General features: G+C 35.1%; 3 protein-coding genes across 7 annotated transcripts in view; 1 reads left to right on the plus strand and 2 right to left on the minus strand.

The window, feature by feature from the left end:
- The first annotated feature begins 5,135 nt into the window (after positions 1-5,135).
- On the plus strand, positions 5,136-14,199 carry LOC126690415 (serine/threonine-protein kinase/endoribonuclease IRE1a). 2 transcript variants are annotated; one of them, XM_050385541.1, is made up of 7 exons: positions 5,136-5,565; positions 6,125-6,359; positions 8,799-10,318; positions 11,218-11,390; positions 11,718-11,964; positions 12,609-12,912; positions 13,897-14,199. In XM_050385541.1, the coding sequence occupies exons 1-7, from the start codon at positions 5,375-5,377 to the stop codon at positions 14,041-14,043; spliced, it is 2,817 nt and encodes a 938-aa protein (XP_050241498.1). In that variant the 5' UTR covers positions 5,136-5,374; the 3' UTR covers positions 14,044-14,199. The 2 variants fall into 2 exon arrangements, with proteins under 2 accessions (XP_050241498.1, XP_050241500.1); XM_050385543.1 differs by lacking the exons at positions 5,136-5,565; positions 6,125-6,359 and adding an exon at positions 7,900-8,681.
- Positions 14,200-14,768: 569 nt separating this feature from the next.
- On the minus strand, positions 14,769-19,937 carry LOC126690416 (glutamate receptor 3.6-like). Its single transcript, XM_050385544.1, has 7 exons — positions 19,718-19,937; positions 18,847-19,158; positions 17,371-18,722; positions 17,007-17,284; positions 16,507-16,538; positions 15,999-16,405; positions 14,769-15,490 (listed from the first exon to the last, which is right to left on the minus strand). Exons 2-7 carry the CDS (start codon positions 19,109-19,111, stop codon positions 15,008-15,010), a joined length of 2,817 nt encoding a protein of 938 aa, XP_050241501.1. The 5' UTR covers positions 19,112-19,158; positions 19,718-19,937; the 3' UTR covers positions 14,769-15,007.
- A 4,579-nt stretch (positions 19,938-24,516) lies between these two features.
- Positions 24,517-27,533, minus strand: part of LOC126690417 (glutamate receptor 3.6-like) — a 66,302-nt gene continuing 63,285 nt past the window's right edge. For all 4 annotated transcript variants that reach the window (XM_050385549.1, XM_050385547.1, XM_050385551.1 and 1 more), the window contains 2 exons: positions 25,791-26,197; positions 24,517-25,080 (listed from right to left, as the gene is read on the minus strand). In XM_050385549.1, coding sequence (XP_050241506.1) covers positions 24,634-25,080; positions 25,791-26,197 — 854 coding nt within the window. In that variant the 3' untranslated portion in view covers positions 24,517-24,633. The remainder of the gene's footprint in view (positions 25,081-25,790; positions 26,198-27,533) is intronic.

Genomic DNA, 27,533 nt, shown 5'->3' on the forward strand with positions numbered 1-27,533 from the left:
ACGTGTGCTTGTTTTTTTATATTGATTTTCCCTAATTTCCAACAATAATAATCATATCTTATACTACTACACCTGCTACATACGGCGTTTGGACAAAATACTTTCTCCTGATTATGTCAAAAAGAAACAATCAAATTTGACACTTTTAAAATGCCCTACAATAATATCATTATTAGATGATGTAAAGCAAAATAGGGTTCATTAGGCTATCCAATATAAACTATATTTTGGCAACTATGACTCTAATTTAGGGTTCATTGTTTTTTTTTTTTTTTTTTTTTTGAAAAATAAACAATGTTAAAGTTTGGTTCCAAAATAGTTAAGAGTTATTTTTTCTAACCTATTACAAGGGTGAATTATAAAATTGTTAATATGTATTATTTAAACAAGTTACATGACCCATTAAAAAAAATCATATTTTTTATGTTGTTTATAGTATTATAAATATTAAATCTAGTGGGTTGAAGAAGAATCCTTCAATTAGAGGACAACCTTGTTCAAACATCATTAAAGCACTTGTTAAGCAATTCAATCATTGTAATTTCAAATCACCATTCCCCAACTTGACCAAAGAGAGAGAGGGAGGGAGGACAAAAAGAGTACAAGAAAGAAAAAAAAAAAAAAAAAAAAAAAAGATGAATGGAAGTACACAAATGTGTGGGATAGAATTAAAAGGATAAGAGGTGTGAAAATATCTTTTCCCTTAATGTGAAATTTGTATCACTCGAATGAGTTTATTGGTAAGTTATAGGCCAAATTGGCAATCTTGGAAAATCTTGTAAATTTCTATTGTGGTATGGCAAATTATGATCCACAATAACCTCTGTGGGGGCCAACTATCTAAAAGGTAATATTTAAAACTGTATGAATTGGGCCTATGGCCCAATCCGAGGATATCAACCAATCCGAGGATAGTTAAATAAGGTTATAATGAGAACGGTATAAGAAGAAGAAATAAAGATTGTATGTGATAGTCCAAAATACGTCCGAGGAGATAATTCATCTTGGAAACGGGGATTCGAGATCGGTAAGAATGTCTTATCATCCTAAGCATCCTTCAAGGTTGCATCACAACTAAGAGTTGGGCATTGGATAAGGGATGAGCAAAGGGTGGCAATAAATATCTTCAAAAGCTGCTACCTCCACATTAAATGCCTCTCAACCAACTCTCTGGCCGCATTAATGTGGAGGTGATACCCGAACAGTGATCAAGCAGCCTTACAGCTACTAGTTGATGATTCTGAGAGGTGTTGGATGGGACAAAAATGAGTTCCTAGAATCCAACCTACACGTGTATGGTAGGAATGATACGAAGATTGTAATATATAGCATGAGAAGGTGGCCTAAAGGAAGGGATTGGAAAAAATCAAGAAATCCTAATAAAAAAAAATATTGCGAACCCTTGTAACTGTGTTCTTCAACAAGATATTATAATATAAGCTCCTCAGGCCGTGCCGATGACAGATTTTCTTATTTTACTTGTGTTCGACAACCTTAATTCAGCAACTTTTATTGTCTATCTTTTGGAGTAGAATTAATTTTTTCACCAACGCTCTATAAATTCATTGTTTGGGCTTGTTGGGCTTAAACCCAATCCTACACTGGGTCCAATCCAAATTCAGCCCTTACAACCTTGTAAATAACCATCTATGAATGACTATATAATCAATGAAGAGTTGCCAATGAAATGACACATTTGAAAGGTCGCTTTATGTCAAGATAGGCATTCTAAAATATTGCCAATGTTGTTACTAGCTGTTGGGGACACAATCATGTTATTTGCCTCACATTTCCTCATAATTATTAAAAAAAAAACATATTTTATGTAACGGTGTCACTCAAGTGACAATTAATATTGTATGAATGAACTACTCTTCTCACTCGAGTAAGATTGTATTGCATGAGCAAATTCTTTGGAAATTGTTTTAAATTCTAAACATAAAGTTTTGCACATCCCTCACTCATATCACACTCAAAGCAAGGTTTAGACAAACTTTGCTTATTCTTGTCTGTCCCTCACTAAAGTGAAACTCAATCTCGCTAAAGTGAGACTCATAAACCCAAAATTTTCTTCTTGTTAAGTATTCTTCGATTTTCTACTTTTAAAGTACCATTTGCATTTATATACCTATGTGTGCAACGATTATGATTTATTACACAAGTAAGAACCTATGGTATAATTGCAAGAGCTGCATGACCATGGTTTAGGAGTATTCATAGTTTTCTAATCTGTTTAATGTTAAGTCTATTAATGAACTCAATGGTAGGAAAGTGTAAGTGATAGTTAGGATACTCATGCAATTTCCAACAATAATAATCGTATCTTATACTGCACCTACTACATACGGCGTTTGGACAACATACTTTCTCCTGATTATGTCAAAAGGAAACAATCAAATTTGACACTTTTGAAATGATAAGATCAAAAAAACAATGCCCTACAATAATATCATTATTAGATGATGATGCAAAGCAAAATAGGGTTCATTAGGCTATCCAACATAAACTATAATTTGGCAACTATGACTCTAATTTAGGGTTCATTGTTTTTTTTTGAAAAATAAACAATGTTAAAGTTTGGTTCCAAAATAGTTAAGAGTTATTTTTTCTAACTTATTACAAGGGTGAATTATAAAATTGTTAATATGTATTATTTAAACAAGTTACATGATCCATTAAAAAAAATCATATTTTTTACGTTGTTTATAGTATTTTAAATATTAAATCTAGTGGGTTGAAGAAGAATCCTTCAATTAGAGGACAACCTTGTCCAAACATCATTAAAGCACTTGTTGAGCAATTCAATCATTGTAATTTCAAATCACCATTCCCCAATTTGACCAAAGAGAGAGAGGGAGGGAGGACAAAAAGAGTACAAGAAGAAGAAAAAAAAAAAAGATGAATAGAAGTACACAAATGTGTGGTATAGAATTAAAAGGAATTAAAGTAAAGATAAGAGGTGTGAAAATATCTTTTCCCTTAATATGAAATTTGTATCACTCGAATGAGTTTACTGGTAAGTTATAGGCCAAATTGGCAATCTTGGAAAATCTTGTAAATTTCTATTGTGGTATGGCAAATTATGATCCACAATAACCTCGTAAATAACCATCTATGAATGACTATATAATCAATGAAGAGTTGCCAATGAAATGACACATTTGAAAGGTCACTTTATGTCAAGATAGGTATTCTAAAATATTGCCAATGTTGTTACTAGTTGTTGGGGACACAATCATGTTATTTGCCTCACATTTCCTCATAATTCTATAAAAAAAAAAAATTTATGTAACGGTCTCACTCAAGTGACAATTAACATTGTATGAATGAACTACTCTTCTCACTCAAGTAAGATTGTATTGCATGAGCAAATTCTTTGGAAATTGTTTTAAATTCTAAACATAAAGTTTTGCACGTCCCTCACTCATATCATACTCAAAGCAAGGTTTAGACAAACTTTGCTTATTCTTGTCCGTCCCTCACTAAAGTGAAACTCAATCTTGCTGAAGTGAGACTCATAAACCCAAAATTTTCTTCTTGTTAAGTATTCTTCGATTTTCTACTTTTAAAGTACCATTTGCATTTATATACCTATGTGTGCAACGATTATGATTTATTACACAAGTAAGAACCTATGGTATAATTGCAAGAGTTGCATGACCATGTTTTAGGAATATTCATAGTTTTCTAATCTGTTTAATGTTAAGTCTATTAATGAACTCAATGGTAGGAAAGTGTAAGTGATAGTTAGGATACTCAAGCAATTTGTTGAAAGTATTAGCAATTAGGTAAAATTAATGTACAATTATTTTTATGATATTGCCAATAAGTGGATTCAAAGTCAATTGCATTATAGATGGTAGAATATACTTTTATAATAGGGAGGACTAGTAGTGCGTTTTCAGGATGAAGCCAGAACTTTGAGGTAGGGGGTGGTTTTACTGTTGACTGTGTGTAGGGATTTCAACCTCTAATTCTGCTACATAGCTACAAAGTTTTTTTGTTTTTTTTTTTTTTTTGTTTTTGGTAGGTAAGAACAAAATTATTTTTGTTTAGAATTTTTTTAAAGGGCAAGGTTATTTATTTTGGATAAAATTAGTTAATTGAGCTTAATTTTGTTTTTAGTTTTATTGGTAATTTTTGTTGTTGAGCTATTTTTTTTTTGCTTGTATATTTTATTTTAGATTTTAGATCTATAAATTTTTTTATGGTCACTAAAATGAGGAAAATACTAGGGCTACAAGTTTTTTTTTATTATAAATTATTCATGTAATAAGTGGTTACTGGTAAGTTAAAAAATGATGTAAATGGTGTGCCCATATGCGAACCAATAAGAATTTGCTACCAAAAAAGTTTGTAAAAATGTTATAAAAAAGTTTGTGAGTATAACATTACTCTTAAAAGAATCAATGATATTATTAAAGGGAAATAAAATGTAATTTTATAGAATAAAATTGCTAAAATTAATATACACATATATAATAATATTAAATAAAAAAATTAGGGGGGGCTATTGCCCCCGGTCCAAGGGTAGTTCCGCCCCTGTGTGTTTTGATAGTTCATTAGAGTAATCGAAGTAATAGTTTAGAATGAAAAAAAAAAAAAAGTAATTTGCCCTCTATTAATCAAAAGGCAAAAAAAAAAAAAAGTACTAGAATGGGTTAAGAACCTTGTATTTTAAGTGATATGGTCTATTTAGTTATGTTATTCTAATAACATTGTTTGTATTTTTTGAAAATACGTGTAGGTAGAAAAATGTGTAAAAATATGTGTAATATTGTTTAAACATAAAAAACTGTTATTTGCCAAAGACCTTGTAGCTAAATTGGTACATCCCCATGTACAAAGTGCTTGGAGGTTTAGGTGGAAAAGGGTTCGAACTGCGGAGGGTTAGCAGTATGTTGTAATTATCTCTAAAAAAAAAAAAAAAAAAAACTGTTATTTAAGTTCATGTAGCAAAGGATTCTAAAAAAAAAAAAAAAAAAAAAAAAGGTGCAGGTACTAAACACTATCATATTTTTAGGGTTTTTAACCAAGATGTCAATAGACACAGTGTCTATATTCATCCCCCATCCTAAGCATGGAAGTATTAAAAAATAAAAAAAGAAAAGAAAAGGAGATTTTGGAGACAAAAAGCAAAACCGTTAAAGACAAAAAAATTGTTAAAGACAAGCCAGCAAAGGTGAGGGGTTTGGTTTGGAGATCCTAAAATTGCAGCTTGGGAAGAAGCTTAGAATCTTCTTCCAAAGCTGCCTTATTGTCGCTGTTCTCTTCTCTCATGATTATGATTTCGACCACGCCACCTTCTCCTCTACTCCCTCATCATCTTGACCAATATTTCTCACACCCTCTCTAATTTGATTTCAGTTTCCAGATGAAGAAACACCACTTTTTTCTTATTCCTACCTTAATATTCTGCATATTATTATTCACAATCTCGGGGTCTTCAAGCGTAATAGACGACTTGTTGTTGAGCTCCGAAAGCTCGGAGTTGTCGCTTTGGGATCCTCACGGGGATGATGGCTTGACTCGAAGCCCGACCCGATCTCTCCTGTCTATCTCACCGTGAGTTCTTTTTTTTTTTTTTTTTTCCTTCATATTTTGTCTTTTAATTATATTCACAACTGAGAACTCCATCTAATTTTTGAAATAGAGTTTTATGGAACATGGTTTGGACTAGGTTTTTCTCTTACTATATGTGGAATTAATTTGTTCAATTATAATGCAAACTTTGTATTTCATGCACCTTGTATGCTTTACATTGATAAATTACCACTTGATCCCAAAAGCGTTAGCTGTTAGGAAAGGGTTTATTTATTCATTTAACCATTATTTTAACTTTTAAAATGGGAGGCAGATCGGTGACAGAGTTTGAATTGAGGACTATCTGATTTGATATCATGATAAATTATCGATTGTCCTAAAAGTTTAAGTTGTTAGGAAAGGGTGAATTTACTCGAATAACCATTATTCTAATAGGGGGTAGGGTTTGGATCACATTCTTGAAACACGTGATGCAAATACAAATTTAGCTTTGTAGATACAAATCTTTTTGTGGGATAATGACTATTCAAACTCTGCTACTTTGCTTTACATTTGATTTTTCCATTTTCCATGGGAACAGTAAACATAGTACTGCACTGATTGCTGGCTTGGATGGGACAGTCCATTTGGTGGAGAGTAATTCTAAGAGAGTTATCTGGTCATTTGAGTCTGGAACACCAATTTACACTTCATATCAAGCTGCTTCTGGGCAAGATAATGACAAAGAAAATGCATCTGACCCAAGTGGCAGGTTCTTCATAGATTGTGGAGATGACTGGGATTTGTATATGCACAGTGAGCACTTTGGTAAAACGGTATGGTGTCTTGTCTGTGTTTCTTATATCAATGCTTTTTTTTTTTTTTTTTTAAAAGGTGAAGGTCTACTATTATTGGTCTGTAGCTAAAGCTTCTGCTTCTTAAACTGTTTATGAACTTAGTCACATCTGTTTGCCAATCTTCTCTAGTGTTTTACTTTCCTCAACGTTCATTTATCTATTGGTGTATTGCATATTTCTCTTATAACATGTGGGAAGGCATCAATCATCCTTGGAGCTCTTCAAATAAGATTGTTGTATTAGCGTTTTGTGTGAGGAGATGTGGACAATCAATATCTGTCCATATAAGTGGATCCTCTCTCCAGTTAAGACCCACCTTTCCTTGAGTCATTGACTATTGCCCTTATATTCCAAACTCTGATGGGTCCTAAGGCCAAACTCTGATGCGTTCTTAAGAGACATTATAGATCTTTTCTTATGGTCTGAAGGAAGCAAAAGAGAGACAAATTATGAAGACCAGGTTGTCAAAATGGGTTGAATTGATAAGTTGACTCTCCCACCCCCTCTCTTTGTCGCATGGCTTGAATTGGATTACCTTTAAAATTTCGGGTCTGTGCACAACAACAAAATACTTAGTTGTATTTGAATGCTATTAGATAACCACTTTGCTGAATCTCACAAATATATACACATGCACATATATTGGCCTGGTTATTTGGTTCTCTAAGAGAAAAGTGCTGCAAATTAGAATAGGGAAATAGAAATTTATCTATTCTTTGTAATTTGGGAGAGAAAGCCCTTTGGGTGCATATGGGGTTTGTGTTTTTTTGAGAGTGCCTATATACTACCTTTGTAATCTCCATATTTGTTACTAAAATTGTCTCCTTGTTGCTGCTCATGGATGTAGACCAAAGGCCGAACCGCATAAATCCTTGGTGTTCTCATGTGTGATTATATTTTTATTTATTTCTATTTTTCTTAGTTCCATTTATTTGTTTTGGAGATCTTTCTCAAGCCCGTAATAGTTTTCACAATCAATCTTGTTTGGGAAGGCTTTCTATGGCCTTTTCACACAACTCCCTTTTCCTCCATTTGGAGCTACTCACATATCAAAATAGGGAAAAGAAAGGTTTAATTGGAGAAGTGCTTTCATATTAAGATGATAGAACTTTGCTTATTCTTTTTTCTTTTTTTTCCTATTTTTTGCATAGGGAGAGAGAGAGAGAGAGAGAGAGAGAGAGAGAGAAGAGGGGGGGGGGGGATGGGGTTCGAACTACAGACATAGGAAACCACAAAGGATGCCATTACTGCTAGGCTATCTCTTGAACCCTGGAACTTGTGTTATTCTTTTGTTAAATTTTTCTTTTTTTGGAAAATAATATGGGCTTTCTATTTATCTCAATGCTATGGTGACTTCTTGGGACCTAAGGGATTTCTTGGCTCTTCTTTGTGACTTAACATCTGTAGTTGCTAGACATTGATAGCCACTACAAACTGTCATATACGTAGGTATCATTTTTCTTCTTATCAATTAATGAAGCTGGACATTGCCTAAAAGATGTCCTTGTTATGAATTCAGTATTATGCTACCAGGCTTATCCTGTGTGTGTGTGTAACTGTGTAAGTGGAGTGATGAGGAGATCAAGGCAGGGTCACCTGACTTGAGATCTGAAGAGCGAAATGATCAAAGTGAACTGTTAACTAGCTAACAAGAGGGCATAGTGTAAGCATAGTGAGCTGGTGCACAAGCAAGAGAGGTAGAAGCTCTTTTCTATAGATTTTGAAGTTCATCAGTTTGGGAACACAGGACAGTGAATCCAACAAAGCTTAATGTGCTTTCAAATCAAATTGTCAAGGAAGCAGGAAGGCTCGCTAGACAGCTACAGGTGCAAGATAATTCGAGATTAAAAGAGAAGTCTTCAATACTTAGTAGGGTACTTTCTATCCTTCCCTTTATTTGGTCAGGGTAAAGGTAGAACTGTGCAACTTGTTAGGAGTAGGGGCTTTCTTCAATCCTACTACTATTTTATTTAACATGAATATTTAGGGCTTTTGCTGCTGGCCCAGAGCAAGACATGCTGCTTTAATGACTAACCAGTCAGAAGGATTTGAACTGTTTCTGAACCGGCCTTCGAGATGAAAGAAACAAAAGCAAACAACATGAGTATGCTACTTCCTAAGAGAATGCATTCTAATGGTTTGCCAGATGCAAATATGTAGGTGCCCTTTTAGCTGCTCCTCTGATTGTAAAAGAACAAAAGACTAACCAGAAACAGAAAAGAATACAGGTCGTGTCTTTGTTTGGAGGCCAAATAGAGCCTGGTGATGTCCTGTCTTTCGATGAGTTGGAAAATTAGGCATGTACTGTCTCATCAGAAGCATTAATATATATTAGTTGTGTGTTCCTACTGTATCCATGATTAGCTCTTTTTTTAAATTTGTATATGCCTTATTATTGATTCAATGTTGCTGTTGCAGAAACTTTCAATGTCTATTGATGAATTTGTCAAAAATACACCATACATATCAGAGGATGGAGCTGTTACACTTGGATCTAAGAAAACAACTGTGTTTGAGGTTGATCTTAGGACTGGAAAGCTGATCCGGGCTTATGCATTTGATTCTCCATCAACGTTGCAGAGTGTTTCATATAATAAAGCATCCAATAAGGAGTTGGTAAAGTCTGGTCCGAAGAACCTAAATGTTGTTGATTTGCGACTGTACATCACAAGGACAGATTATTTGCTGACGTCCTCTGTTCCAAATTCAGAAAAAACTTCATGGAATATGACAATTGCAGAAGTTGGGGCTTCTTTGCTTTGTCTAGACGCTTCCAGTGGGGCTCCTATGAATTTGCCTGATAAGCTTGTTTCTGAAATTGGCATTGATTTTGCTATTCCATTGTCATGTCACACAAAAGGCTCTATTTTTCGCCATCGAAATCATATTTTGCTTGAATCATCCGGGCCTGAAATACTCACAAGGGTGCCTCCTGAAGATTTGATGCTCCCAGTGCCTCCATCAGGTCTGATTATTGCTTCAAAGTCTGCGGTTGATAAATTTGTAAATGTTCATCACGAAGATATTACGCACCCAGCCCCTACTACGGACTCCTTGTTGCCTCTGCAACCTAAAACAGACTTTCATCACAATGATGATAGTGAAGCAATGCTTCCTTTGCCTCCCATGAAGATTGATGATACAGGGATATTTGATATGATTAGCATAAGGATTTCTCCTAATCATCTGTTAAGCATGTTTTTTGAATGGTCACCTGCATTTCCTCTTATTTTGTTCATGATTGGCCTTGTTGTGGGCTTGATTGTTAAAGGTTATACTCTGGCAGTTAAAGAACAAGCTTTCTTGAATCAGCAGCCCAGTAATTCTGGCTCAAAAACTGCATCTTCCAAGAGGAAGAAAATTCAAAAATCAGGAAAGAATGGCAGTGTTGAAAAAAAGGATAAGCATGTATCATCTGAAAATGGAGATGCATATGTACATACTGATGGTGATAACCAAATGTCGTTGCACCTTAATAAACTTGTAGATGGTGGCACTGATGGGCGTAGGATAGGTAAACTATTTGTATCAAACACCGAAATTGCTAAGGGAAGCAATGGTACCATTGTCCTTGAGGGAATCTATGAAGGTCGACCAGTTGCTGTGAAACGTCTTGTCCAGGCTCATAATGATGTGGCTTTTAAAGAAATTCAGAATCTCATTGCATCTGACCAGCATCCAAACATTGTTCGATGGTATGGAGTGGAGTATGATCAAGATTTTGTCTATCTCTCTCTAGAGCGTTGTACTTGCAGCTTGGATGATTTGATCCAAATTTACTCAGATTGTTCACAGAACCAAGTGTTCAACAAGAACAAAGCAGCAAGAGCTATGATTGAGTATAAAGCTCGCTTGGAGTCAGTGAAGAATATTTTTCCAGATCTTAATTTGTGGAAAGCAAATGGCCATCCATCACCTCTGTCATTAAAGCTGATGAGGTTGGTTAGCAGTCTTACTGACACAAAAATGTTTTATACTAAGAGATTTTTATCAGTTCTTGTTATAAATGAGACTGTTTATTATTTTTATACAATAATATTCATTGATTTATCTAAAGAAAGGAGAAAGAAAGATGAAAATGGTCCTTCCTCATCATCACTATAAAGCCTTTTTGTGTGTGTGCGTGTGCTTTTTTTTTTTGGGGAAAGGGAAAGGGGGGGGGGGGGTGGTGGTGTGGAGGGGAGGTCCTGTCTCTAGCTTGACATAACAAGCAAGTGATCTTTCTGATGATTAGCAAGTATGACCACATAACGTGTAGACCCTGTAACAACCATTGGAGCCCTTCAATAACTGGCCATAACTCGTTAGTCAGGAATGTTTTGGAAATTGTCTTGTTTTGTGTTTTAATTACGCCATTTTGTTTCTCACAACTTCTTAAATGAGTCTGATTCATTTTATATGCAGGAGCAGTTTTGAGGATTTTCTAAATAATGTGTTTCCAACTGATTACTGATATTTGTAACAGTGGTATTTTATAGAAGATCCATCCTAGAGGTTGGGTTGTTGTCATTAATGCTATGAGGGACAAGGGATAGTGCCACACTCATGTGATTTCAATATACATCTTCAGAAGATGTTCTGATAGAACCTTGAAAATTTTCCTTGGACCTATAGGTCTTCTGAACTGCCCATAAGTTCACTGAGTACATGGATGAACTGCATACTGTATATTTAATTTCAATGCTTTAATATGGCTCTATGTGCATGTCAAGACCCATGTGAACACAAGTGGAGGCTAAATGCTCGTCCAGTTTTCATGTTAAGTAGGCATTTTTCATGTAATATTATCCATATTTGATCTGCATCTTTCTAACCCTCTAGCTTGTATTTGTAACAGAGATGTGGTTTCTGGGCTTGTGCATTTGCATGAATTGGGGATAATTCATCGGGACTTAAAGCCTCAAAATGTGTTGATAATCAAGGAAAGATCTTTATGTGCAAAGCTTTCAGACATGGGCATTAGCAAGCGCCTTGTTGGGGATATGTCTTCTTTGGGTCATCATGCTACTGGCAAGTGCACTCACCTATTTTATTATGTGAACTGTTTGCACCCTTCATCTACTTACCAAATGCAATGCTAATGGCAGCTATCGTGTAATAAATTTTCTCGATATGTCCTTTTTCTAACCATCCTGTTGGTTGATATTTTTCCTCTGGTCCATTAAGGCCTAAAATTTAAATCCAAGCTGTGAAAATTGCTATTGAAGTGGGTGCTCTGGAGCAGTATATCACTGACTCCCTTAATATGCATTGTGTATTACTATATCCTAGTTATCAATCTGTAAAATCTGTACAATTGTTAATTTGTTTAGCTTGGTATTGAATGACTTATTGCAGGTTGTGGCAGTTCTGGTTGGCAAGCACCAGAACAGCTTCATCATGGACGCCAAACACGCTCTGTAGATTTGTTTAGTTTAGGCTGTCTCCTTTTTTTCTGCATCACTGGAGGTCGACATCCATTTGGTGATAGTCTTGAACGTGATATTAATATTGTGAAGAACCAAATGGACCTCTTTTTAGTGGAACATATCCCTGAAGCTGTGCATCTTATTTCTCGTTTATTGAACCCTGACCCTGAATTGAGGTATTACTTTCCTTCAAAACAGGCTCCTGCCTGGCAATATATTTTTTTGATAGGCAATAATGCTTTTCTACCATAAAATGGATTTTCAGCCTGCTATTTCTTAAATCATTTTTAACCATTCTAGCTGTTGAAGTTTTTTTCTTCTATGACGAGTGATTGTCCCCGAGGTAAAAGTATACCATTTGACTGAACCTACTGGTCATTTGGTAAGGCAGTACTTGGATGCCCCATTAAAAAAGAAGAATTCATTTTGTTTCCAATAGCATCTCGTTTATAGATTGAAGTATTGACACATCATGATTGGGCTTGATCTCTAGTCAACCTTGTATAGGTTTACTGGCAGGAGGGTGGTCTGACCATGGATTGTTTTCTTTGAACTGATATTTTAAAAATATATATTTAAATGATGTTCTTGCATGGCAATTTAGGAGTTGCCAGAGTTGATTTTATACTACTGAAAAATAGTTCTTGTCTTGAATGAACATAGAACATAATGAATCAATTTGTAGTTGACTCTACTATGCATTAATTGGTACATAATATATAGTGATCATACACTCTCATTTAAGCTTGCCAAAATTTTAGTTATAAATGCTTCCTTTTGTAATATATTCATTGACGAACTTCCTCTGATTTGCTCTCAGGCCAAAGGCAATGGAGGTGTTGCACCATCCTCTATTCTGGACTTCTGAAATGAGATTGTCATTTCTTCGGGACACTAGTGACAGAGTAGAGTTGGAAGATAGGGAGACTAATTCTGATCTCTTGAAAGTGTTAGAAAGTACCGGACCAGTGGCTTTGGGTGGGAAATGGGATGAAAAGATGGAGCCTGCATTTATCAATAACATTGGCCGTTATAGGCGTTATAAATTTGACAGTGTTCGAGACTTACTGCGTGTCATGCGAAACAAGTTGAACCATTATAGGGAACTTCCCAAAGAAATTCAGGTATTTTTCTTGGGCTAGGAGAAGTGAAAGGTTTTGTGGATGCATGAGTAGCAACTGTTTCATTGAACTAAGCTGCTTTACTAATAGCTTATTTTGATATGATCTGATCCAAATATAAAATGGATTGGAAAATTCAAGCCTGACCCTTTGAGACAACCATCGACCTAAATCTAAAACCATATACGTGTATGGTTGTGCATAAAAAGGCCGTCACAAGGCTCCTGTTTCTGGGGTCTAGAAGAGGTAGTTAGCAGATAGTTTGGAGAGGCTAATTCTTAAACTTAAACCTGCAACACATTTGTTGAGTGGGGGTTGATTCTCATGTATTATGGAACAAAATGGTAGGATAAATAAAGGTCAACCTGAATTTGGTCTGTTTATGAGTAAACTTGTATAGGTCAACTTGAGCCGGAATCTTCTCCTTGAATGGATCAAGAGGCTAACTACTCTTCTAGGAATGATTGGGGGGTTTGATAGTCCTCTTTGAAACTGCAGTTGTTAGGCTGTTTGGCCTCACTAAGAAACATTTTAGACAGATTTATAATTATACTAACTTTCAAACAGTTAGTAATAAATTGTAAGAGTAGTTTTCATTGCGATCTTGATGCAATCTTTTAGTATGTAACCCTGCTTCCCTAGAGGAGATCCATATCTCTAATTGTTTTTGTTGGTGACCTTGTTGACCCTTCCATGTGTGATAGAAAACATCCTTGAAGCATTTTTTTTTTTTGGGGGTGGGGGGGAGGGATAAATTATTTTTATCAAAAGTAAATAAATTATATCATACTCTATTGGCATTGGTAATGATTAGATACCTAGAGGCCTTTTTATTATTATTATTTTTTTATACAGGATAAATTGTTTGCTCTAGCCTAATCCAAGGGTGCGCAGTGGTCCTAAAGGCCATTTAATCTGGTTTGTTTAGGATTTGTTTTTTATGTACATATAGTTGATGTTCACTTTCAATTTTGGTGGCTATTTCAGGAGCTTGTAGGACCAGTACCTGAGGGTTATGATCGCTACTTTACAAGTCGATTCCCAAGACTCTTCATTGAAGTATACAAGGTTGTTTGCGGAGACTGTATGGAAGAGGAATCCTTTCAAAAGTATTTCAAAAGCAATGTTGATTAGCTTTTTATGCTCTTTCTAATTGCTTAGCTACTATCTATGGCTTTTGTTGTATATATTATCCATTTTCCGTTAACTATCATACGCAGGTTGTTGACAATTGTAAACGTAACTGTAATATAATAATGTATAAATGTATCATCAATTAATTTTATTGAATGTATTACTTACCAATAAAAAGAAAAAAGAAGTGTTGCTGCTATAGGCCTAAAAATCAAGTGACTACAGACAAATGGGTGGCTCGTTATGTCATTAAAGTTCTTTTTTGAGTTATTAAAGCCAGAGTGGAGGGAAAAAAAGGGTGGGGAGGAACAAAATAACAGAGAAATATGTGTTTAGTATTCAATATTAATTAAAGTTTATCTTGAATTCAAGTTTGATGAATTTATGAAGATCTGATTAAGATGGTAGAGCACTGAAGATCATAAAAATCTGACATCTTACGCTTCAGATTGTAGAATTGAGGATTAAAAACAAACGAGTCAGATCTTTTTCAACATTTTGATAATAGCCTGTGATGTGTAAGTTGCAAGGCTTCAATTTATGAAAATTGAAATTTCCACAGAGATTGTGCTGCATGGAGAGGAGCAGCGAGCTGTAGTTTGCGTGAGCTACTGTTAAGTAGGCACTACTAGTGTATGTATCATCTCTCTCACAACATGTCTATCCCACATGTTGGAGAGAGAGAGAGAGATGGATACCACATTTCAGGTCATCAATAGCTCAGATTTGTACACCTAAACTTGAATGCATTCCCAGGTGACCTTAGTTACAAAAGAAAATACATAAGAGGAGGTATGCTGCCATTTGATGATATATCTACATATACATGCATATAAGGCGCAAAAGATATATAGAAAGGTAAACTTGTTGAGGAGCAGTAATTGACTAATTGCAAAAAAAGTTGCAAAGGCAGACTGTGGAAGAGATTTTGAGGTCTACAAGAAAATGTGTAAGAAATATCTATTTAGGCTTCTTCACATCTATCCAAACTTTTACTTGAGCATGATTCAGTATATCTTCTCTTAGAACTATTGGTTGATTCATCTTCACCAACAGATCTATTTGAGGCCTTCTCCATTTGCCTTCTCTTGGAGCGGTTTTTGACTTCCTCTTCCTTTTCATCAACAAATGTAAGAAATGTTTGAAAACTTTTAGATCCTGAGCTTCTACCGGAAGACTCAAAGTCATCTGAATAGTGCCTGCTAAACTGGCGCACCATCAGGATGAAATATACAATGAGAGCAAGCAGGCAAGCGAGACCACATATGAGAAAAAGGCCCCAAAAGCTTTTAAGCTGAAGCCGATCCACTTCAAATGTTGTGCTTTGTGAAGTGCAAGCACTTCTCGTGAGCCATTTGTCATGGATTCTCTCAAGGTCTCCATTCTCTGACAGTCTTAAAATTGCAGTTGACATGTCAATTGCTAAAGGTGAGTCCCGTGGGAAGGCCTGATGATACATGGAGAATAAAACCAAGTTATTATAAACCAACAACTACAAGAAGAAATAATGTCATTGTTTTGGATGGTTGATGATGCTAGGCATGTAGACCTGGTGTAAGAATATACACAGATTATATTCAATATAAACTCAAGACTCCAGATGATTGGATTTCAGGTATTTGCAGTGTTTGCGCAAATTTTGAAGATTGTCACAATCTTTTAGGACAATTCAAAATTAATATCTTCCAATATTCCTGTTTCTGCAATGAAAATAATGAATTGATAAATCACTTTAATTTTTAGTTGACTTGAATTCATTCATTTTGTACACCAGTTCTTATAGTATAATCCAGGGCCATCTTAATTTCATTCTTTCTCTAAAAGTAACCTTATATTGGACTACTGTAGAAGACATTAATATCAATGTTATAATAAAAAGTCCACAAGAATCTGACATAAATTCCAGAATCAAGTATTACAGGGAAGTATAGTGTCATTGATAAAGAGAAACTCACAAATCCCCATCCGGCTTTGGTGAACTCTTGACCTACAATACTGAATTCACATCGGGTTGAGAGGAAGAGGTCTACATATGCTCGTTCATCAACAACTGCAGCAACACCACCTCCCCGGGGACCCTTTTTTAAGGCTTCAGCAAAATCTTCTGGCATGTTAAGAGGAACAAGTCTGGACTCATGGATGCCAAGTTCCTCAACTAAATAATTTCGGGCATATGAATTTTGCTGGTAGCCAATTGGATCCTTGCTGTTAATTAGACTTTCAATGCCTTTAACTGAAGAAGAAAGCTTTTGCACTGTAAGTATTGAGGTCAAACTTGCAGTGTAGCTTGAAACGATTATAAGAACAACAAACAGCCATATTATGAGCACTAGGCGACCAAGAGTGCTGACTGTATTTTCCTCTACAGAAAACAGAAAAAGGGTTAACTTGATAAGCTAAACACAGGCTACACTGTTACCTATGGTTATTAGAAAATACAACTAAATTAGAGCCAACACTTACTATGGGAAAAGAACAAAGTTGATAAGCTAAACCTGCAGAATCAAAAAAGAGATGCAGGTGATTGGAGGTTTATTCTAAGAAAATGCAATTTAAACACGATTTAATTCACCAACGAGGCATTACGTAAGAAAGAAAGAAATATTCAATACAAAACAATCTCGATGTAATTTTCAACAACACTCAAGTGTTTCATATTTGTGTCATCAATTCCTAACAAATTTACCGTTTCCTATCTATGAATACTTTTTTCTCTATAGTAAAGGAGAGTACGGAGGTGTTTCTGCTTTCCCTAAATCAGAAAGATCATAGTCATCTGCATTGTCTCAATCCTATGTCAATAAAGAAGGAATGGAAAAAAGAACTTAAAAAAAAACTAATGTTGATATGCTTACACTAATCAAGTGATAAAACTAGTAGGAAGATCTTCATGGATTTGCACTAAGCAAAGAGTAACAAGTATTATGCAGTCATCATAGGACATGTTATGCGTAAGTCCTCACCACAGAACAGTGACAACTTGTTTTTTTGGGGGACCTCGGAATTCATCATTTATTCTATGCTCCAAAATCCAAACAACTGCTCCCACAATGAGAAAAAAGATAGCTGTGACACCCCACATCATTGGAGTGAATGGCCTTAAAAATGCCCAAGCATTGGAATTTGACCTCCTCACTGGGGCCACAACTACTAGCCCGGATTCAACATATGGCTGCGTAAAATCCACAATTTTTGTTCGGTTAGTGATAATGGCAATGTCACCTATTGCTGCATCATAGACCTATATGGAAAAAGAAAACCAGAGAATCAGAAAGTTAATGAAAAGCTTCACAAAATTCTAAAACAATTTTTGTTTATAGTACTTACGCCCGTTGTGATCAAATGCACAAGCTCAGAGCTACTCGGGCTATTAATACCATCCCCAAATGGAATTAATTTATATGGGACAGCATATGGCAAGAAGTTCAATGCAGCGGTAAATACATCAATGCAGTACCCTTTGAACAAGTCAGTGCCTTCTACTTGTGAGACAAATTCACGATAACTAACTCGTTTTGGGACTCCAATATTCAAATGCCTTCCGTTGTTTGGGAAAATCCACCCACGAGGACGCTCTGTTGTTTGTCCAGGCCAAATTACGGGATATAGTCTTTGACTTTCACTAGAACGATTAGGTGGCTTTGCGTAAAGCATTTCTGGAGGTAAGACTGACAAACCAGAATAATTAGACCAATATCCAATCCTCCTTAACGCTGTGTCAATGACATTGATGACTTCAAATGCAGGATAAATGAAGTTCCTATCTGAAGTAAACTTGATTGGTCCTGTTACACCGGTCATATTCACCTGTAAAATGTTCTGAAGCAACAAATTCCCCCCATTGAAGATGCTCATAGCATCAAAATTCAAACTCCCTCCATGAAGCTCAGTTAACCTCGAATCATTTGAGAATGAGATAATTCCGCCCTGATTGAAAAATGCATCAATTGCATGAGCAAGCAACCAAACTGTGTCATAGGCATATAGACCATAAGAACTTAGTCCAAAAGAGCCATTAGTACTCTTTCCACTAGTCAAGTTATTCCACCTGGAAACAAATTTTCTTTTGAGTTCTGAATCTGGTGCATACATTCGCAATGTAATAACTCCTTGAAAATCATCCGTTGCATCCGAGTCTAGTGGAGCATTAGTATCTAGTAAGGTAGTGAGCCAGTTAGTAGCTATCCACACATACCCAGTTCCCATCATCCCAAGATACTGTGCAACATTAAGCACCACTGGACCTGGACCAGCATAAGTGTGAAGAACAACAATCCGAGACTCCATTAATGCAACCTTAACCAGTAGATCAGTGATCTCATCCCGGGTTGGATTGGGGGACATAGGTGCTTTGTATGAAATCCTGCATCGTTTCTCAGCAAGCTTATCCCCTAACGCAGCAATCCCATTTCTGCCATGGTCATCGTCAACATAGATTGCAATCACCTCTCTCCATCCATAGTAGTTGACGAGGTCTGCTATTGCAGCCATCTGATATAGATCATTCTGGGCAGTTCTAACAAAGAAAGGGAACTGAAGTGAAGACAGGGTAGGGTCTGTTGCTGAATATGACAATAGAGGAACTTGGAGCTCGTTAGCAATGTGAGATATTATATGAGCTGTCACGGATTGTTGGGGGCCAATTATGGCCACAGTGTCTTTCTCCATGAACTTCAAGGCTGTTATGATAAATTCAGGGGGGGAAAAAACCATAATTTATTGGTGATTCCAAGTACACCTACCTTAAAAATAGGAAAAGTGAACAGACAAAGAAACTAATAAGAGATATAACGAAGAATTTACCCTCAACAATGCTTAGAAATCCACTGTAATTGGAGTCCTGCATTGTTAGTTCGATCTTAGTTCCAGGGAGAACAGTTGGATCAGAATTCACATCTTCAACAGCAGCTTCTATTGCGACTTTCGCTACTTTGCCAATAATAGACTCATAAGAGAGAATAGCCCCTACATTTACAACATCAGGCCTTGTAGAACTATTTGTAACAACCCCATTTGAGAAAATCCCATGGCAGACAGCTGCTAACACTAGAAGCCAAACTTTACTCATGGCGGTAATTAAACTGTCAGACACAAACCCCCAACTCTCACCTTTTTCTGCGAACAACACAGAAGTACATCATCAAGAAATGAAAGCACTAATAGAAGACTCTAGTTTCAAACACTAACACACTCCAAATGATATGTTAGATTTAAGAAATGCCTGAAACAAAGTCCAAGCAATACATATATATGAATTATCTAAGAACATAAAGCAAAGAATGGTACTAGAAACTTGCACAATCTAGCTTAAAAGTATAACCCCTACAAGTAGAAAAAGCAAACAATAAACCAACATGAGCTCGAAAACAAGTGTAGCTTCTGTTCTATAGCCAAAACCCAACAGACCAAAACTACGCATAAAGCAAAACAAATACCACTTTAGAGTAAAAAAGCAGTAGCTACAAAAAAAAACAAAAAAAAAAAAGGCTAGCTCAAGTGGAAAATTCACAAGTTAAAAACTAACTTTATTCAAAATCCGTAAGTAAGAAAAAAAAAAAAAAAAAAAACTTTAATCAAAAGTGATGATCAATACAAGGGACATAATTGTGGGATCACAAAAAGCTTCAACTTTACAGAAAGTGTAGGCCTGAAATGATAAGGAAAAAGAACTTACACAGTAGCAGTAGCGGCTATAATTTGTGACCCACAAACTAGACCGTTAACACTGCGTGTATGAAAGAGCTGTATGTTTAGAGATGTAGTAGTATCAGTTAATGAGTTCATAGATATACTTGTACGCTTATTTTTTTTTTTTCATGGTTTATAGCACATGAAAGTGTGATAAGACTTGAAATCTGGGGTTGACAGAGTTGGAACTGTCAGAGAATAGTCCGTATGGTTAAGAGAATCAGCGTGCGGACAAAGAAAGGGATACCATTGGATCTGATTAGATGGGTGGCCATGTCCTGGAAGATGATGCCAAGGAAATTTGAGTGCATGGTATTGGTTGGTGACTTGGTGGTGGCCCTGCGTTATTATTAACCATTCACCAAGACTAAGAGAAGCATAATTATGATTATGAATGTTCTGGACATTGTTAATGTCCCTTTTGATACTTGTTATCTACGTACCAAAATCTTTCCAAAAAAAATATATATATATATCTACCAAAATAAATAAATAAATATTAGAGAAATGATATGTACAGTTACCAGTTAGAGTGTGGTACTTGTTTTTCTCCGTGAAATGCCAAGTACCAGTTACCGTTGTTGGTACAACTTTTAAAGTTATAATACTTTTGTTAACTTTTAACAAATAACAAATCATTTTTCAATACAAAATTAATGCAAAACAAAACTTCAAATTTGTGACGTTGGAAAAATAGTTATGACTCATTGACTCCCTGTATTTTTTTTTCTATCAAAAAAAAAAAAAAAAAAACACAGGGAGTCATAACTAGTAAGACAAGAAGAAGAAAGATGATATTGGTAGAGTAATACTAAGAGTGTTCATGGTTGCATACTTTTCTCATGGAGTAAGATTGGTGTCAAGAATGACCTCCAAAATAGAACTTCATTTTTCACTTCACCAGCACAGCTCGGGCAAGTGAAAAATGAGAGGCTATTGTGGGGGTGTTGTTCCTGCCACCAAGCTTACTTGCTAAGAAAGGTATGCATTACTGGACATTGTTACTCTGTCGATTTAATCTCTTTTTTCTCATTTGTTTATTAACTTGACCATCGGAGCATCTTTGACCAACTTCTTGGGATACATGGAATTATTATTGTTTGGCCATAGTTGAAGTCTTTATTATAGTTTCATTTATTTCTCAGATATTACAGCAAGGATGGCCTAATAAATTTGGAAGTTTAAGGCGATATATTTAAATTGGGCTTTTTTGTTATCACTTAAATAGATAAATAAATTTTTTTGAGAATGCACTTAAATAATATTTAATTAGTGTTTAATATCATAATTTTTTTATAACAAAAATTCATTCTTTTATTTTGTAATATTCTCTCCTATTTTTTTTTTTTTTTTTGGAAAAATGCTAAAGCTATATGAAATTTTATTAAAAAAAACTTACAAATGATGTAACAATGGATCTGATTAGTGATACTTTAAGAAGATAATAAACAAGTATTTGAATGAATGATGTTAAGAATATTATAAATTTTACAACATAAGACTTACAAAGATGTATCAACAATCACAAAAAGTAATTAAAAAATGAATTTAATAGGTTACTGACATTCATATATCATATTAATTGTCACATCAATTTGTAAATGTTTGCAAGTAAAATTAATAATATTTTTAATATTTTCTGTGGGGCCAAAGAACTTAGCGACCCTGGCCCACTTTGTATTGGGTCCAAGGCCCGCGCCGAGGAGAGAAAAATGTCCAAGGACGTACAATGAAAGTCCAAATGGCCTAAAGATGTTGCCGAGGACGATCCTGTCCTCAGTATTCCAGAATCTAGAAGGAAAGAACAGCACGCCATCAAAGGCAGCCTCCTAGAGCGCTCCCAGAAGAAAGGACGAGTACAGTAGGACACACACGGGGGTATGGTGTAGGAGCAGTTCAAGGAGAAACTGTCACCTCCACATTGAATGCGTCCAACTAACATTCTGACCGCATTAATGAGGAAAAGGACTCCTGAACAGTACGGTCTTGGTTGCCGCAACTCACAGAGGGTTTGGAAGGTGGCTGATGGGACGAGCACTTGAGTGATGACCTGCATAATCAACAAGTGGAGGGTCAAGATCGATTGGAAAGAAGTATATAATGTGAAAGACCCTTCAAGAATGAGGGATGGCGGAAAAAGAGCAGGTGGAGAGAAAAAGGAGAAAACTGTAGCAGTCTGCATGGTCTTGAAAACCACTGTAACCTAGTACTGAAAGTAAAAGAAGAAGAATACTAAGTTCCTCAGACGAAACACCCGAGGACAACATTCCATACTTTAACCCATTTCCTTATTGTCAGTCCGCATCTAACCGTGTCTAGTGATTGTGGTTCAGACTAAGACCTAGTTCTTAAACCCATTCTCTAAAAATTCATTGTATTGGGCCAGTTGGGCTTGAGACCTTTTGTCCAATAGAAAGAACACTCAAACCCACTTCCTACATTTTCCTATCTGAATTATTTCTTGCGAATAGTACACATATATTTGTAAGACCTATGTATTTAAAGTTGCATTATCTTTAACATTACTCAGTTCTTTGGGATTTTTTAAAAGTGAAGGAAAAATGTAAAACTAATTTTTTTTCCTTATATCTCCAAAAAAATAATTTAAAAAAAAAATATAAACTTTTGTCCCAAAATTTGGAGCCTCTCGCTTAGGGGCCCTAAGCGATGGCCTAAGTGGCCTAAGCCTAGGGCCGCCCCGATTACAACACAACATATATGGTAACAATTAAATTTAACTATACAATCAATTCGTTAATGTACTGATGTGATTGAATTTAGCCAATGAACTTAAATTAAAAGGAAAATGATTTTCTTCATTTGAAAGGGAGAGGAACTGTCTAAAGTAGAACACAGATCCCATAAAAAAAAAAAAGAAAAAAGAAAAGTAGAACACATAATTGTACATCCAAACCCCACTAAATCTGTGGAAAGAGAAGTCCTAGCCTCCCCACTAATCTGTGGAAAGAGAAGTCGGTATGGTTGACAAAAATTTAGTACTGTCCAATAAAATGTCAAAAGTTGAAAGAATAAAATATTTTGCAAAAAGCACATAGGTTTTTTTTTTTTTTTGGGTGAAGGGTGCATAGCTTCTTGTTGCCGCTGGAGGACCACAAATTAAAATAGTGATCTCAACTATTGGAAGAGATAAAATAGTGATCTCAACTCAGATAGAATGTTCTACTTTTCGCTTTTCTGAGATTCTTTTTGACACAAACATAGCCACTATCCATAGTGGTAGAAATTAGCGAACCCACTACTTGTACCTGTTCCCCACTACTCTCTCTGTCTTTGGGCCTTTTGGAGCTTGGGTATTTCTCTGGCCCAACTTGAATGTCTGGTCCAGTGGACCTTTTAGCGATAGGGGCAAATTTAACCGTTTAATTGATTTTGGGCCAAAATCTAACACACTCTTTAAGCGAATTTGTTATTTTGTCCATAATTATTTTTAATAATCATTTTAGTAGTCAAACGTTAACATTTTTGTCAAATTGATTACCCCCCATCCATTATTGTCATAAAGCATTAAGTCAAATACCATGTATCACATATGATAAGGGTGATAGTTTTATAGACGGCAATTGACATAATGACTAACTTGACAAAAATATTATAATTTAAGGATTATAATAGAAAACTTAGTTCACAGTTACGAAAAGTACTCGAATTTTTATAATTTACAGTTTTATTTCTTCCTCTAAATTTTATTCCCTTCTCTCTCTTTTATTAGTTTAATTTTCCTAATAGAAGCTTGAGTACAAGGGTACAACAATTGAAGCCTTTAATTCAAGCATAACTAATTAGGTGCATAGACATCTTGTTCTTGATGACATGTGTTTAGTTTTTTTTTTTCCTTAATGGAAACCTAATTCTGATTTTTTTTATGAAGATTACCATACTTTAAGTGTTTGTGGATTTATTATCATATCATTGACATATATATATATATATATATATGGATTTATTACGATATCATTGACATAGCACTATATTTCTAAATTATAAAAATATATAATGAATAATCATGCAAATAATAGTTTTTGGTCTCACACACACACGTGTGTGTGCATGTGTCTATACATTTTATTGTTGTACACTAGGTTTTGAAGAAGAGTAATGATTATCACACACATAAAACACAATTTCAAAGTAGAGTGTACGGAATGTGTAACAGTAAGTGTGTAACAAGATTTAACATTTGAAGAAATGTGGACTGAAAATGTTGGCTTATGTTCTGTTATTACTATCTCCAAAAGTCATATTATGATAAGGATAAATGACAAATTTTAGTTACAAAATTAGTTGTAGTCTTAGACTACAAACTTACTTAATATCTTTTTAATAGTTTTTATTAGAGGTGAATTTTGATAAATTCACCATTGGATTACATCTTCTTCTTATATCCTCCATTCTTGCAAAATTTCAAGAAACTTAAAGATCAATAACTATGTCATCAATAAATTTTTTAAATTGCAAGTTTTTGTAATTTAAAATTATGCACAAAATTTAAGCTTATAGATCATATAGTAAATAATATTCGATTGATACAAAATTTAACATGTATATTAAGAGCGTAAAGAACATGCAATTCAATAGTTAGATTATCAAAATATGTTGTAATATTTATTTTGTTGAGTGAGTTTGTAACTGTAAGCTACAAACAATTATGTAGCTAAACTTTGTTTTTATGATAATCACATAGTTACTAATACTAGTTTACTCTTGCAAGGCATAGGATATAAGTTAGTAAACATATTTACAGTTAAAACAGTGCCAACCCAAACATTTCAAAGAGAGTTTGATAACCTACATATGTAAATTCATTCTTATCGATTAAGAAAAACAAACATATGGAAATTCATTACTTAACTAAATGCTTCAAGAAGAAGAAGGAACCAATTATTAGGCTTCATATCCTGCATAAACAGCACGATTATTGGAACCATTTGAAGTTTCATCTTCATGCACTCTTCCAGTTGAGACCCCCTCACTTTGCCTTCTCTTGGCTCCACTTTTGCATTCCTCTTGCATTTTATCTGCATCCTCTTCCTTGTCTTTGACAAATGAAAGAAATGATTTCTTGGAGCTCCCATCGGAATGCCTTGTGTACTGGTGCACCATCTTAATGAGATACAAAAGAAGAGCAAGAAAGCAAACTGAGCCACATAGTAAAAAGAGGCCCCAAAAGCTTTTAAGATGAAGGCGGTCTACATCTTGCTTTGCACCTTCTGAGTTGCATGCACTTCTTGTAAGCCATTTATTATGTATCCTCTGCAGATCCCCATTCTCTGATAGTTTCAGGATGGCAGTTGACATGTCAATTGCTAATGGTGAGTCCCGTGGAAAAGCCTAATCAATGAGAAATATAGAACAAGACTTTATCTTTAAAAGCTGATAATGCTGATAGACATAATCAACCAGTTAAACACAAGAGGTTGATTGCGTGCATGATCATAATATATAGGTCAAATACATGTTAGTTATTTTCCGTTAACCTATTTGCTTATCTACAGTTTTTTTAAAGCTTTACTTTTCTAAGTATAACTATACTTTTGCCAACTTTCACCAAATAAGCAAATAACATTTTCAGCAAAAACCTAATCAAAACACACATATATCTAATATATATAAAATAAAGCAATCTAAACTTCAACCTTCACTGAAACCAATTCTATCAAGAAACTAGAACAGTAAACATCTAAGTCAAATACATATATACTACAGTTCTGTAATGTGAGTTTGACTAATGATTAAATAATTAAATTCATCATATTTCTTAACTGTTGAGCATGTTTGAAAAATACGAGCATGAACAAATGCTAAAATGGAAGATGTACATTTTTTATGGTTCACCAGTTTCACATTCACAAGAGCAACTAGTCAGCTCACAGAAATACAATTCTATACTCTTCATACATTGTTTTGACAATAATATTTTTTGTTTGCGGAATTAGTAGCTCTATGAATGATTGGTGAATGAACCACAAAGGAATTTGCCATAGGAGATGTTCCCTGTTACTGTGTCAAAGAAAAATGGAATGTTTAAAAATGATACTTACAAAACCCCACCCCATTTTGGTGAACTCCTGACCTACTATACCAAATTCACATCGGGTGGAGAGGAAGAGATCCATGTATGCGCGCTCATCAACCATTGCAGCAACACCACCCTTCTTTGGACCATCCCTCAAGGCTTTCTCATATTCGTTTTGCGAGTTGAGAGGAACAAGTCTGTTCTTTTGTATGTTGAGCTCCACGGTCAAATAATTTTCAGCAAATGAACCACGCCGGTACCCAATGGGATCATTGTTTGATATTAAACTTTCAATCCCTTTGACAGATGAAGAAAGCTGTTCCACTGTCAGTATTGAGGTCAGACTTGCAGTGTAGCTTGAATTGAGTATTAGAACTACAAAAAGCCATATGAGAAGCACCAAGCGACCAAGGGTGCTGGCAATCGTTTCTCCTACATAAAATAGGAAAGGAGAATTTGAGTAATTCTTATCAATAAGTCTAAGGACAAAACATTTTTCAGAAATTTTTTCACAACTGCTTGTATGACTTGTTGTCATTGGTGCAAAATAAAAATGGTGTCGGTGTGAACCCAGGTAATAGTGAAGTTGCTTCAATTACAACAGGTCATATCAGCAACAAATTGATAGTGATAGCAGCAAATTGCTAGTGAAGACTGAAGTAGAAAATTTTACTTACTATGAGAGAAAACAAAGTGGAAAAGCTGAACCTGCAAAGTGAAGGGACAAAATTAGCAAAGCGGAGTAGACCAAAATTCAAGAAGATGCAATCCTAGTAGAGGATAAATGAAAATGAAAGATGAACCATTCAAAACATTCCAGGTACAATCATTCTCTTTTAGCATCCAAAATATCATCACCACTAGAGGAAACTTTCTTGACTTGACAATGGTTACATTTCTAACCATTTTGAAGATGACATGCAGGAAAATATATTCTGCTTTTTTTAGATACAAATGGCTTTAGGAAGTAGAGCGCACTATTCACTATTGTGAAGATGACCCATTTGGCATTGCTATAGGAAGTAGAGAGCTTTATCTGCAGAACTTTAATATTAGAATTTTTATGATATGAAGCTTTTACTTAAAATCTATCTAGCGTTTTGAGTGTTTGATAAATTATAGTGAATACTGCTTTAAAGTTCTAGATTTTTAAAGGATAAGAAGTGAATTGTAGATCTTTTCCTGAAAGCTCCAAATTTCAGCTTTAGCCTTAAAGTTGGGCTCTTTGATGGAATTTCCAAACCTTTGATAATTTCTGATAAAAGAGCTTTAAGACTCTTAAAGCAATTTTCTAGTAGTGTGTCCCACCCATCTGCCTCAGCATTATCATTTGCTTACAAAGAGTGAATGAATGAAGAGTAACCATAAATGCACATAACTCATAGCCTAAAAATTGGTTAAGTTGTTCCTAATAGAAGTATAATATTTCTTTGGGCTCACCATACAATGGTGACAAATTGCTTTCTAGGAGGGCCACGGAATTCATCATTTGTCTTGCGCTCCAAAATCCAAATAACTGCTCCCACAAGAAGGAAAGATATTCATGTGACACACCACATCGTATGAGTAAATGGTCTTAGAAATGCCCAAGCACTAGAGTTCAACTTCAAAACTGGGGCCACAACCACTAGCCCAGACTCAATATATGGCTGTGTAAAATCCACTATCTTTGTCCTGTTGGTGGTAATTGTAATGTCTCCAACCATAGCATCAAATTCCTATATATATGTAACATGAAAACTAGTGAATTAGGAACTTAAAAAATAAA

The sequence above is a fragment of the Quercus robur genome, chromosome 6, assembly GCF_932294415.1.
Source record: "Quercus robur chromosome 6, dhQueRobu3.1, whole genome shotgun sequence".
Taxonomy (NCBI): domain Eukaryota; kingdom Viridiplantae; phylum Streptophyta; class Magnoliopsida; order Fagales; family Fagaceae; genus Quercus; species Quercus robur.